The sequence below is a fragment of the Sesamum indicum genome, linkage group LG2 (genome assembly GCF_000512975.1).
Source record: "Sesamum indicum cultivar Zhongzhi No. 13 linkage group LG2, S_indicum_v1.0, whole genome shotgun sequence".
Classification (NCBI taxonomy): Eukaryota; Viridiplantae; Streptophyta; class Magnoliopsida; order Lamiales; family Pedaliaceae; genus Sesamum; species Sesamum indicum.
Genome location: NC_026146.1, coordinates 10,493,425 through 10,507,537, shown reverse-complemented (window position 1 = coordinate 10,507,537; position 14,113 = coordinate 10,493,425). Strand labels below are relative to the sequence as shown.

The 14,113-nt window shown below is 35.6% G+C and overlaps 1 protein-coding gene across 1 annotated transcript; it reads left to right on the top strand.

Annotated features, from left to right (window-relative positions):
* LOC105155722 (villin-4) lies at window positions 1,786-14,113 on the top strand (the record flags this gene model as incomplete). Its single annotated transcript, XM_011071643.2, is given in 24 exon segments — window positions 1,786-2,304; window positions 3,846-3,946; window positions 4,177-4,276; window positions 5,610-5,678; window positions 5,757-5,993; window positions 6,082-6,259; window positions 6,344-6,476; window positions 7,014-7,176; window positions 7,268-7,415; window positions 7,558-7,658; window positions 8,498-8,653; window positions 9,471-9,539; window positions 9,640-9,708; window positions 9,827-9,964; window positions 10,981-11,109; window positions 11,353-11,500; window positions 11,623-11,633; window positions 11,990-12,130; window positions 12,521-12,646; window positions 12,728-12,787; window positions 12,932-13,256; window positions 13,343-13,548; window positions 13,628-13,807; window positions 13,894-14,113. Coding segments are annotated over 22 exon segments (2,877 nt in total). The 5' UTR covers window positions 1,786-2,304; window positions 3,846-3,890.

The window sequence follows — 14,113 nt, the reverse complement described above, 5'->3', positions numbered from 1 at the left end:
ATTATTAATATATTTAAAAAATCTATATTAATATATTTTTTTAATAAAAAAATTAATAACCCATTCTTAGCATAACATTTTACTTTAAGATTAATAAATGTAATATTTAATTTACTTGCTGTATAAAAATATCGTTCCTATCTTAGATAATTATATTATTTTTAATATATTTTAATATTTATATATTAAATTTTTTAAATATATTTTATTATTTTTTACTAGGAGAGAGAGATGGTGGCGGCAGAGGAGGCGATGGTCCGGTGACTAGAAGGAAGAAATGATATATATATATATATATATATATTATTTTTATATAACTAAATAAATATATAATATATAAATATATTAAATTAAATATATATATATAATAATATTTTTATTGATAAAATTATGTTCAGAAGCACATGATGTGCGTGTAGTGCACCGGTAAACTTGGGGGATTTTGCTATATTTTTTATAACACCGGGGGTGAATTGCATTTTTTCCATTGATTAATATAGAGATAATTATATTATTCTCCCATGAAATTTAATTTAGTTACATGTAATCTCCTTTTAGTTTGAAAAATTATATGTAGTAAACCTGAGGTTTGCTTATGTCTAACAATTAAGTCTCTCTATTAGTAAAAGTTCGCCGAATTGCTGATATTAAAAAAAATTAAAAAAATTTATATTAAGCCATGATTGACTTATTACTGACTTATTGCATGTAAAATAAATTTTTTATGACCAAATTACCCAAATACATTTTCACGTGTTAATGCATTATATCTTCATCGTTTTAAGGGTAGTTTAGTTCGAAAAAAAAATTGACCTGTAATAAGTCATAAATAAGTTAATTAAGTGTAAGTATCAATTTTCATTTAATTTTTTTGTTAATATCAACAAATTCACTAAATTTTGACTAACGAATGGAGTTTTATTAGACAAAAGCAAAAATACTAGATATAATTTTTTAAATTATAAGGAATTTACAAGTAATTATACCAAACCTTGGAAAATGAAAATGTATTTATCCTTTAAATATATTATGAATTAAATAATAATACATTTAAAAAGAACAAAAGAATAAGAAACTACTATAAACCAGATATTCATTTCCACATCTCATGAAATTCTAATACATAAATTTTCAATTATGAGTTCTCAATCTTACCATTTATCCTGTATGGTTAAGTTCATTTTTATAGATAAAATTACACGCTATTATTGCGTCGGTAATGGCCCTTTTAGTTACGAAAAAATTTAATTTTAAAATCAATTCTGAGTTAATTAGGAACTAAAATTTTTGTTGAATTTGTTGTTGGTCTCGATGATTTAATATATATTTTAAATAATTTATTGCTAAATTCAATCATAAGTAAAATTGTTATATTAAATAATGTAAATTAACGATGAATATGGCAAGAATTTTACTTATTAATCAATTTAATGTTGATTAATATCAAAATTTCGGAGTTGTCGAGCTGTTTTCTTACCGTGCATGTGGAATATGATTTTTACTATGAATAAATTATAAAAGAAAATAAACAAAATGAATATTATGGAAGATCATCTAACGACTGAAAATACTGCGCAGAAGAAAGCATCTACTTCCACATGCTGTGATAGAGTGACTCGCATCGCATCACAGGGCAGCCAGCGAGCGACGCAATGCAAGAGAACCCCTTTTTCACCTCTATGGCGATGCATGAATCATGGCCGCTCCCCAATCTTCGGAGTTCAGCTCCATTGCCCACCATAACAATGGAATTTACTCCAAACAGCATTCTCTTCCCACCAGATCAACTCACACAAAATTTCATCAACTCTTCTTTACCCTCTTCTTTCTCCCACTCTCGTTCCGTTTCTCTATTTTTGTTTTTATCTTTACTGTGTTTGAGACCACTCGGAAAAGGTGGCTGTATCCATACCAATAGGCATTGATTGATTTTAACATGATCCCTTGACTTGATTTCTCTTTTGTTTTTCGTTAATGGGATTGATTTCTCTGTTTGTTCTATGGTCTGTAATGGATCTTTACAGTTCATTTTTTAAAAGCTGTGTTAATGATAGGTTTGCCTTCAGGCAAGACTGATCATCAGTCCCTCCAGTTCTCCATCACAACGTACTTTCCTCTTTTTCCCTCTCTTTTCTTGTCAGAAAATTCTGTATCCGTTTTTCTTCTCTTCCCACCTTTTTATTTTCTTGAATCTTGGCGGTTCTGTTTTGGTTCATTAGACTTAGTTGAGTGATTATATTGGATCTGTTTGATGCATTTTCACGTGGGCTTGAGGGCTTTTTGTTATTCATCGTGAAATATAAGGTAATTGGCACAACAGCATTCCGCTGTTTAAATTCCTGTACTTCTGTTTGTAATTTTTATAGACCTTGTTTTATAGATATTAATATCAGATTGATTGTGTATTATGTATTAGGATGCCCAAATGCTATGTTGTGTGGGGGTATTTGTCTCTGTGTGGCTAGTTGATGTGGTTTAACCATCAAAGTTGAAACTTGATGATCATGTAAGCTACCATTTTTCATTTGGACATGTCCATGTTTGTTGGAACTGTAATTTGAGGGGTTTCTTATGTTTGAATATTGAGAATGACCATGTCCCTTTTGGCACTGAGAGTTCTTGCCTTGAAAATGAGAGGGTGTCATGATATATGACCCCAAGAAATTAAGGACAGAAAGAGTGAGCAGATCCATGTATCCATCAGATCTGGACTGGTGCATGTGAGACAGAGAAGAGAGATTTTCTTGAGGGTTGTCCACTAATTTGTGGACTGCAATGTGTTCCTTTATGGATTCAATTTCTCCACCTTTAAAATGAAAAGAGGAGTTCAGTATTGAGCAGATCTGTTGTACCTACCTATCTTGATAAAAAATGGATCTAAAGCTATTTCGGTTGTTATTCGCCAGGTCTTTACAGAGAGATGTTGATTTAAGCGGTTAGTTCCTGCAGGTCATGTTCATACCAAATTAGATCACTTTTTAGCATGTTATATACAGAATTTAAGGGGCATACCTGCAAAAACAACATTAGAAGTAGAGCCTTTGCCTGGAGAAATAAAGGATGCCAGTGTGATGGTTATTGTTGAGTTTCATTTATAACATGGTACTGAATTCCATATGACAGGAAGAGTCAGAAGCTCAAACCTGGATAGAATTGGAATGTTTAACAGGGAGAAGCATGTGTTGTAAAAAATGTTGTTATTTCCACCCTTTTGTCCCGAAGGCTTGCAGTGTGGAGAAAAATGTAAAGCAATTGAGTCTTTTTGTTAGACTGTTTGTTTCAACATACTTATGATGCATTCACTGTTGAAAGTGACCCTTATTTTTGTTTTCATGTTTGCTTTAGTATGAGCTCGGAAAGTTATCACAAAGTAGTGATACCACTTTCGGTGCACCAAATATTTTAGATGGTAGGAAATGGCCTTGGACTGAAGAAATGTGCTTTGATAAGAGGACAATGGCTACGTGGTTTATAATTGCTAAGAGCGTACCTGTATGGATAATAACCGAAGAATATTGACCATTTGCTGACAAACTGAGATCTATCAAGTAACATTTTCCCTTGCAAGGCCCTACTTATTCATGTTTGAGATTTCTCACTCTCTTCCATTGTTTTGTTTATCTATTTTAATTTCGTGCGTTGGGCTGCTCATTAGTAAGTTTACTGTTATATTAGTGACATCATTTTTTTAGATGACTCACTGTCTTGCCTCCTATATTTGATACCAAAATTAATGGTAATTTGATTTTTCCAGGTTTGTCTTTTCTTTTCAGTAATGAGTGGGTGGAGCAGAATCACCCCTGTTGAGTTAATGACTTTTTTAATTTTTCCCATTGTTGTTTCAGGTCAACTTCTGGACAAGACAGTTCTAGAGATATTTGAGAAATACTATGTCTGTTTCAGCAAGAAATTTGGAACCAGCATTCCAAGGGGCAGGACAGAAGGCGTATCCTCATTTTAATATGTTAAACTTTCCTTCATATCATTATGAAAGTTGCAACTAAAACATTTGTTTGATTTTGCTCATTACTGTTTACGAATTGAGTTTTTAGAAGAACTTATGTAGAGCATATTGAATAGACGTTTAAATTGCAATTGCACTAGAGACTGCAGTTGTTCTGAAGTTATGCTTCAGCTGTCATGCCTCTACACATTTGCTTCCTTGACTTAGTGTAGTGGCATTGAGATATGGCGGATTGAAAATTTTCAGCCGGTTGCAGTCCCAAAAGACTTGCATGGAAAGTTCTTCACTGGAGATTCTTATGTGATTCTTAAGGTACGTTTTGGGTTTTTCTGGTTTAGAGAAATCTTTTTGCGCCTATAGTGCACATTGAACTTACAATTGTTGAACTGATCTCAATGTCTGTATCAGCGCATGTCCATCTGCATAACTTTTGTCTTTTCGTTCTTCTTCGCCTTCTGCTCTGAAGAAATTTAAAATGTCCCATGCATAGAGATTCTTGGATGCTTGATTTGTTTATATTTTTCCTTAATCCTTCCACATTCTGTTTTACCAGTGTTTGAATTCAGGTTCTTGTGATGATGTCAAATTTGCACTTTTGCAACGACCATAAACATTGTACTTGAAGGATAGGCAGAGATGTCAAGATTATTGATTTGAGCCTCTTATTAGCATTCTGCATGAAATCTTTAATCCTATCAGCTATATCTTCTGGATACTGTTAATGCCTTTGCTTATCCATCATTTTGCAATGCATCTGTCACAAGTGCTATAGTAAAAGTTGGTTCGCGCTCTGGTTTGTCCATGGGTAAAATTAAATATTATACTTGAAAGCAATTGCTTTGAAGCATATAAAATATAGTTCTTTGTCCAATTGGTTTAAATGGTGCTAGTGGTCCCTTTTAGTTAATTTCTATTACACTTCGATACTGAGACACTCCTAACCTAACAGATTAAGCGATAAATGGTTGACAGATCCAATTGGATAAAGTGTGGGATACGATAAATTAATATTTTATTTGAGTTTTTACCCGGTTAGATAAAATTTAGAATAGGGCTGGTTTATGCTATCATCCCCCGAGGGCATGATAAGCAATCAAGCCTTATCCAACGTCCGTACAGCAAGAGGCCATTTTTTAGAGTAAAACCATAGGTATCAGGTCTTGTAGACGGCCTTAAGTAAAATTTTACTTTTCATTAAACTTTCCTGTGACCATTCTCCCACCATAAAACGCTAATTTTCAAATTGTTTTGTCCCTCTGATCTTTTGCTTATACTTATCTGCATGGTTTCAAATATAAGAGATGCTATTCATTCAATACATTAGGGTGACAATGAGTATAATTTTGCTGCCAGTGAGAAAGTAAGAGTGAATGATATTAGCGGGTGAACTCTAGGGTGCACCGCTCATGATTTGGCGGGTACACTATTGACTCCTAACCCAAGAAACATTTCCAGGATATTTCAGACTGATCTTACCTGCCTAAGCTAGCATTTCTAGTAGTAAAATCAGGAAATAGGGATGTCACTGACCTCTTATGCTATTCCTCTGAGTGCCTTGAGTTTTTGCAAATGTCTTATGCTTGTTATTACAGATTATTATCTTATAGGAATGTGGTTCAATGTAATCTCAGTGTCCTTTTTGCAGACAACTGCACTGAAGAGTGGTGCCCTCCGTCATGATATTCATTATTGGTTAGGCAAAGACACCAGTCAGGTAAATCTCTTCTATCTATGATGTTTAACCCCTTCTAAACTAATTATTACCTGATTATGTGTATAATGTTCTGCATAGGATGAAGCCGGCACGGCAGCCATCAAAACAGTTGAACTAGATGCAGTACTTGGCGGGCGTGCTGTTCAATATCGTGAAGTTCAAGGCCATGAAACTGAGAAGTTTCTTTCTTATTTTAAGCCATGTATAATACCTCAAGAAGGCGGAGTTGCCTCGGGCTTCAAACATGCTGAGGCTGAGGAGCACCAGACCCGCTTGTATGTATGTAAAGGAAAGCATGTAATTCATGTGAAGGAGGCAAGTTTTGATGTTCCTCCTACACTTCTGATGATTCATGATCCAAATATAGATCGCTTACCATAACATCCCGCTTATGGCTGGACAGGTGACATTTGCTCGATCCTCTCTAAACCATGATGACGTCTTTATTCTAGATACAAAGTCTAAAATTTTTCAATTCAATGGTTCCAACTCTTCCATTCAAGAGAGGGCTAAAGCTTTGGAAGTTGTTCAGTACATTAAAGATACCTATCATGATGGAAAATGTGAAATAGCAGCTGTTGGTAACCAATCTACTACTTGCATCCCTTTGGATGTTAGTTACTGAGTGATGTTTGCATCACGGCTTCCTTTTCTTTTGACTGCAGAGGATGGAAGATTAATGGCTGAGGCTGAGACTGGAGAATTTTGGGTTTTCTTTGGTGGCTTTGCTCCACTTCCAAAAAAAACAAACACTGATGAACCCATGAGTGCTGATCTTATTTCGTCTAAGCTTTTCTGGTATTTAAATTCTTCCATTCATATTGCTTCGGTTGGTCTCTTTCACATGCATCGCATGCTCAATACTATGGATTACTTGTTATCTTGTCTTTTAACTGCATGTGATATCCTTGATGTTTATGGGAGGAACAAATTCCAACTGAATGGATGAGGAGTTCATAGTTTGTGTGTTTCTGGTGCTGATAAAGTATTTTTCAACTATGAAGGTTCAATCTAATCGTGCACCAAACATATTGATATGTTTACTCATCCTCTTATCACTTTACAAGTCTTTGGTCTTCAGCATACATGTTTCAGAATACTTCAAAATATTACTGTTATTTTTTTCTTGGATTGTGCGGTAGAGACCTTGGGTGCATCTATTGATATGTGATGGATTAGCATTGCACATTCTATTTCAACCCAATAAAGTAAAAGGTCATTTGCTTAATTTTGTTTTCAAACTATCATATAGGAATGCATGATTACAATGATCTATGATGGGTTCACCATAAACTTTGACACGTTAGGGCTGACAGCTAAATTTTAATGTTCAAGTGTTGAGAAGGGAGAGGCAGTACCTGTCGAGGCTGATTCTTTGACAAGGGAGTTATTAGACACAAGTAAATGTTATATTCTTGATTGCGGGATGGAAGTCTTTGTTTGGATGGGCAAAAATACTTCTCTTGACGAAAAGAAAGCTGCAAGCCGCACAGCTGATGTAATTTTTGATTCTTAGCTACTTAGGTTTCCCATCTGGATTTTCAAGTTTTATCTTTTCCAGTAACTAAATGCTTGTTCTCATTTGACAGGAGCTACTTCGTGGCCCTGATAGATCTACATCTCATGTAATCCGTGTGATGGAGGGTTATGAGACAGTGATGTTCCGCTCGAAGTTTGATTCCTGGCCCCAATCAACCAGTGTGACTGGGTCTGAGGAGGGTAGAGGGAGGGTTGCAGGTTGGTAATATATATGGTCGATTTATCCCAGCTTCCAACCATGGATTCATTACAATACATTTACAGTTGTATATTTTGAAGATTAACCACAGAACTCTCAGTATCTGTTAAGTTCTTACAGTCGCTCTTTTTTATGCTCTAGCACTTCTAAAGCGCCAAGGAGTTAATGTGAAGGGTCTTGTGAAAACAGAATCTCCCAAAGGAGAACCTGAACTCCATATAGACTGCACAGGCGATTTACAGGTATTGCAAAAAGCTATGGTGCTTCATGCTGAGTATATTGTCAAATTAGAATCTATATTTTTCTTTTTTATGTTCTCATATTCTGATATTAATATCGTCATGGAAAAGAAGGTTCTGGTCATGAATTCTTTAGAATAGATGGTGCATAAAGTTAAATTCTTCTGTTAAACAGAGAAAGTCACGGAGCTCTTTCAACAACTATTGTAATAATTCGCTCCAGTATAGTCCTAAACCTGTGTGCGGTTAGATGTTAATAGTATCCTTACTCCTTAGCTTGCTCCTGGCAACAGCCCCCATCACTGGGTAAGTTGCACCTAGAAGCAAATAATGGGATCTTGCATCAGCAGGACGGGTACAATTTATAGGAAGACATCTTCAGGACTTTACCAAGATCAGTTATACAAACGAAGTGAGCATCGGGAGAAGATCGGTTATAGAGAGCAACAAACTAGAGAATGACAAAGAGATTAAAAATGTAATATTTTGGAGGTGAATAGAGTATTCCATAAAGCCTTGGAGAATTGACTGGAATGTGAAGGAAAAACTTACAGTATATGGCTAACTTGTATTGAGAAGCTCAAGAAACATAAGAGGGTATATAGTTGTCTTCAGGATTTTGTATTTTTTATTTGCAATAGTCTGAGAGATCTCTCAAATGTTGCCCAGAAAATCTTAAAACATTCTAGAATGAATACAATTCTATTACTAGAACAAGAAATGCGTCTCTCTTTTGTTGATAATGCTTTCTCTTAGGTATTGAACTAATCCTATGAACTGCAATTGCCTTTATTGGTCTGCTACATGTACTGATTTATTAAATTTCTGCTTATGTGCGCCAGGTTTGGCGTGTGGATGGTCAAGAGAAGACTCTTCTTGAAGCTTCTGATCAGTCAAAGTTTTACAGTGGGGATTGCTATATCTTTCAATATTCTTATTCTGGGGAACAAAAAGAAGAATATCTCATAGGGACATGGTTTGGAAAGCAAAGCGTCGAGGTGAAGATTTCAATTATTGCCTTGATTGTTCGTACTTTAGCATTACAAAATTTATCATTTTAACTATTAGTAAGAAAATTTTGCCTAGTTTTAGTATGTTTATCCACATGGAAAGTCCAAGTCCACAAAAGGTTAGACAAATAATTGTTCTATACAATTAGCTGATTCTGAAATTGCAATGATAAAAGTGATCTAGTGAAATTTAAAAATTTAAACTGGAGATACCTTCTTTCGCAACTCTAAACATCAACAATTAATAAGATATGACAAGTGGACATGCTTTCTGAAGAGAAACAACAATGTTGTGTCATCCTATAATATCCACTTAAAATGGTCCAAGAAACACAAACAGGTGAGAAAATGTGTAATTGTCATATTTATTAAGAGCGGGAGCTTGGACGAACTACTTCAATGCTTGTGCAGCCTACCTGAGGAGATTTTTGAATTGATACACATTAAAAATACATAAACTTATCCTAATGCAGAATTATTAAAAATAAATTAGGGAAAGCATGTAAGCTGGCTTTGGGATTTGTATTTTCTTTAAAAGTTAGTCTAGTAAAAATTTTCTGTCACCTTTTAATGATGAAAATTTGTTACAAAATCATTGAATAAAATATGCTAAATGGTTGTTGTAGCAACATTTACATATTTAACATTGATAGTTGTTATTCCGGTCAAGAAGACAATGTATAAAATGTCTTTCATGATTGTCTTGAGTAACAATTCTTTATCCATGCATTTTCCATTAGTATCATTCATTGAGGATCACAAATTTACTGATGGAATTATTGATCATGCTATTCATGCTCTATAGGAAGACAGAGTAGCAGCAAGTGGACACGCTAGCAAGATGGTCGAGGCAATGAAGTTCATACCCACTCAGGCACATTACCTTCTTGATTACTTTTACTGTGATCTCACTTGTTAATGCGAACTTATGGTTTTCTGTATATATTAACAGTTCACTTTTTATGCACTTCCAGGCTCGCATTTACCAAGACCATGAACCAGTCATGTTCTTCGCCATTTTCCAGAGCTCCATTGTCTTTAAGGTTTGGAAAGAAACAAATATAAACATGTTTTGAATTTCTATTCCTTTCTTCTAACTAATTTGATATATCATTTGTTTCTAATATTGGGCACAATATAACTTTATCTGCACATCCCCAGGGCGGCCTGAGTAAGGGATACAAGAATTACATAGCCGAGAAAGAACTTCCAGATGATACATATTCGGAGGATGGACTTGCATTATTTCGAGTTCAAGGGAGTGGACCCGAGAATATGCAATCAATTCAAGTTGAACCTGTAAGTCTCCTGTCCTAATTCTTTTATCACCATGTTCTATAAGCTTCTGGAAACTGGTTCGTGGCACTAGTATCTCGCTCATGTCTTTGTTTCTCTTGTAATCCTGGTCTATCACTTTTTCGAGTTTTCAAAAATCATATTGCTATCCATGTGGAAAGTTATATTCTCATCCATACAAATAATCAGATTTAGGTTCTCGAAATGCCTCTTGCTGGCTTGCATGGTATGTTTGGCTCAAGCCTGTGCAATTAGACATCAGTTAATTTCAATCGTATGGCGAAATTGACTGGCATGTTTACAACGACGGTAGGTATCCTTTAAAGCTTAAAACATGCATCCTTGAAATATAGAAATTTGAACTCAGGTTGAGGGGCACTTGCTCCATTGCTACACTGGATAGTACTCTAAGAGATAGATAGTATAGTAAGAAAGAAATAGATGCCCACAATATGCTATTCACATTGTATTGAGATAAACTGGTTTTTTAGAATTCCTTCAGTTTCTTGCACCAACTGGCTAGTCAAAGTTTTTGTATATCATTGTCCATATCTTAGTTTTGGGAAATGGCATCTTTAGAAGTGTTTGTATAAACAAACATTGTGGTTACTCAGATAAGAGCACTTAGCTTTTCTATATTGGACTTGAATCTTAGATGGAAAAAGAGGAAAAAAGAAATAGTGAACCTGCATGAAGAGTTTCTAGAAGAATGTGTACCATCAGTGACATGAGTCAACTCTTTTCCTTATGAATTTATCATTTGAAGATAGTTCCTGACAATGCTGATTTTGTTACAATGGAAACAACTTTATTGATGTCATGCCAAAAAAATTTAAGCAATTTTTGCCAACAGCCACATTTGTTGGCCCATCCATGATATTTATTTCCTGAATGAGGTACAAGTTCATTCTAATGGCGTATTATGGTTTCAGCTATATGCATGGATCACTTTATAAACTCTTTTTTAATCTTCCTGTGCTATTCTTATAGGATTTTGAATTTGTTATTAATTGATTCAGGTGGCATCATCATTGAATTCTTCCTACTGTTACATTCTACACAGTGGATCCTCTATATTTACCTGGTCTGGAAATCTGACAACATCTGACGACCAGGAGCTTGCTGAGAGGCAGCTGGATGTTATAAAGGTCTACTTGTTAAGCATGTTTCCCTTTACAAGATTTTAGTATCAAGATTTTTTCCAAATCTTCAATGGGCAACATACTATATCTCATCAAGCATATCTCATAATTTGGGATGAAGATGGGATGATATCTTAATCATAAGTGAGGGAAAAACTTGAAGTACGGAAGACGTGTTAAGTATTCTGTTGGTGGATATTCTCTGTTGAGTTTACATAACTTGTCCTTGTTGCGCTTTGTATTTTGCAGCCGAACATGCAGTGTAGAGTTCACAAAGAAGGTTCAGAATCCGATCAATTTTGGGAGTTATTGGGTGAAAAAACTGAATACCCAAGCCAGAAAATTGCAAGAGTAGCTGAAAGTGATCCTCATCTGTTTTCATGCACTTTATCCAAGGGTATAGGGTCGTTGTCGATTTTCCGTTCTTTTAAATTTTTTTTATGCATAGATGAATTCAATTAACTTGTTTCTTTAATCATTCTTTGCATGACTATGACTGAATGTGATGCTGGGTTTCAGGAGATCTGAAGGTGTGTCTCTCATATTGCACTGTTATCTGGGGAAAAAACAGTAATTTTTTATCAGTGTTCTCAGTTTTTTCATTGTGCCTCTTCTATCATCCCTTATCTCTTAGAGTTGAGTGTCCAAGAAAGAAAAAGGCTTTTTTTGGCAATTAAGTGTAGTATTTCAGAACCTATAGCATGATGTCAATGTTTGCCTGCAAAATATACCGGTAATATACGTGACCTGTATTCTGTTTCTGTTCTTAGCTGACTCTCCCTCCCTCCCTCCCTCTCTCTCTCTCTCTCTCTCTCTCTCTCTCTCTCTTCTACATAGAGATAGCATAGATTATCCTCTAAGAATTTGAGATTAACTTCTATTGCAGGCAACAGAGGTATACAATTTCAGCCAGGATGATCTAATGACTGAAGATATCTTCATTCTTGATTGTCGCTCAGATATTTATGTCTGGGTTGGGCAACAGGTTGAATCCAAGAATAAGATGAATGCTTTAAGTTTGGGGGAGGTATGCTGTAACTTGATTACGTTTTGATCATTATTAAACTTATACTGCTATAGACGAACTATGGTCTGGTACCTAGTGAAGATTGATCTACATCATGCTTATTATTGAAGTTCTCAACATCAATGGTATCTGATCACGGCCTGTGGCGTTTAAAGCAGTCAGAATACTAATCCTGAGGGTGTGATGTGTTTGGCTTTGGGTAATATTATGGTGGCTTAGGGAGTGGGATAACTCGGTTTAACATATTCAAAATAATTTAGCCATCTTATCAATCCTCTTCGACTACATACCTTCATTTTTTTTTCTCAGACTTTAGCTCTTGCAACTCTGCTGGTTCATTATTGATAATTTATTCTGACTATCTTTCTATCTTTCAATTGCTTCCAACAGAAATTTATGGAGCGTGATTTTCTTCATGAGAATTTATCTCCTCAAGCTCCATTATATATCGTTATGGAAGGAAGCGAGCCAGCATTTTTCACTCATTTTTTCACTTGGGACCCCAAAAAATCTGCTGTAAATCCTATCTTTATACGTCTGACACACTTCTTGAAATTATGGCTTTGTAATATACCTTGATTACTTTTATTGTTGCAGATGCACGGTAACTCTTTCCAAAGAAAACTTGCTATTCTAAAAGGAACTCCAGTGTTGGATGTAAGTTTCTGCTCTCTTGTTTGCTCCTTTACCTGTTATCTCAGCATATGGTCTATGTCTTCATGAGTAGAATTTTCTTCCTCACATTGTGCCGCTTTTCTTGTTTCTTCTTTTTTTCGTTCTTACGTACGTGTTGCAATGTAGAAACCAAGAAGGAGAATACCTGTATTTGGTGCAAGGTCGTCCGCACCAGAAAAACCACAGCGTTCCAGAAGCGTGTCTTTTAGCCCAGACAGAGTTCGTGTAAGAGGCAGGTCACCTGCGTTCAATGCTCTAGCATCCACTTTTGAGAATCCCAACACAAGAAATTTGTCGACTCCTCCTCCAATGGTGAGAAAGATTTTCCCAAAATCAGTTGTCCCGGAATCAGATAACCAGTCTTCAAGATCAGCAGCTATAGCAGCATTAAGTGCAGGTTTTGAAAAAAAAGGGTCTCCTCGGAAATTCATTATTCCTCATTCTCTTAAAAGTATGACAACTTTTTAAGTTTTTCACAGTCCACCAATTGACCATTCTTGGAGGTTTTAATTTGATTTGCTTTTGCTAATGTCAAAGCGAGCGGCGAGGTATCCAAACCAAGATCCGAAGGGAATTCCAGGGAAAACTCAGTGGAACACTTGAAACCCAAGCCAGAAACCATACAAGAAGATGTAAAGGAGGATGAACCTGAGGACGACGAAGGGCTTCCAATATACCCATATGAGCGTCTTACAACGGTATCGGATAATCCAGTTGAAGATATTGATGTGACTAAGAGAGAGGTATGCAGTCAGACAAACTTTTTCCCTAATTGTTTAACGTATGATATCTCGTCTAAGATTTCGTTATGCTTTTCCGCAGACTTACTTGTCCTCGGAAGAGTTCAAGGAGAAATTCGGGATGGCTAAAAGTGCCTTCAACAAGCTGCCTAAATGGAAACAGAACAAGCTTAAGGTGACACTTCAATTGTTCTAGTCCTAGCAAGGCTTCTAACTCTCTCAGCTTCCACCGGCATACGTTGCAGATAAGAGAGCACGACTGGTAATAGACTCTTTTTCACGTGCTATATTTTCCAAATTCGATAACTTCATCTCAAGAACGAATCAAATATGCCTTTTCTCATACAGCAAAGAAACAAATTCAGAAAATTGTCCAGCTGAGGGACAGTATCAGTGCATTTTTTAGCTGCGTCAGCTCACACGATGCTTTTCTCCGTACCAGCTGACGAACTGGAGATGAGCGTCTAATGTCTTGAAGCTTATAGCAAGTTCTTGATTTTTGTTTCTCTAAGGTAGTTTCTAGATATTCATTTGCTTGAATTTTTTGTTTACCTTTCAGTGCAGTTTC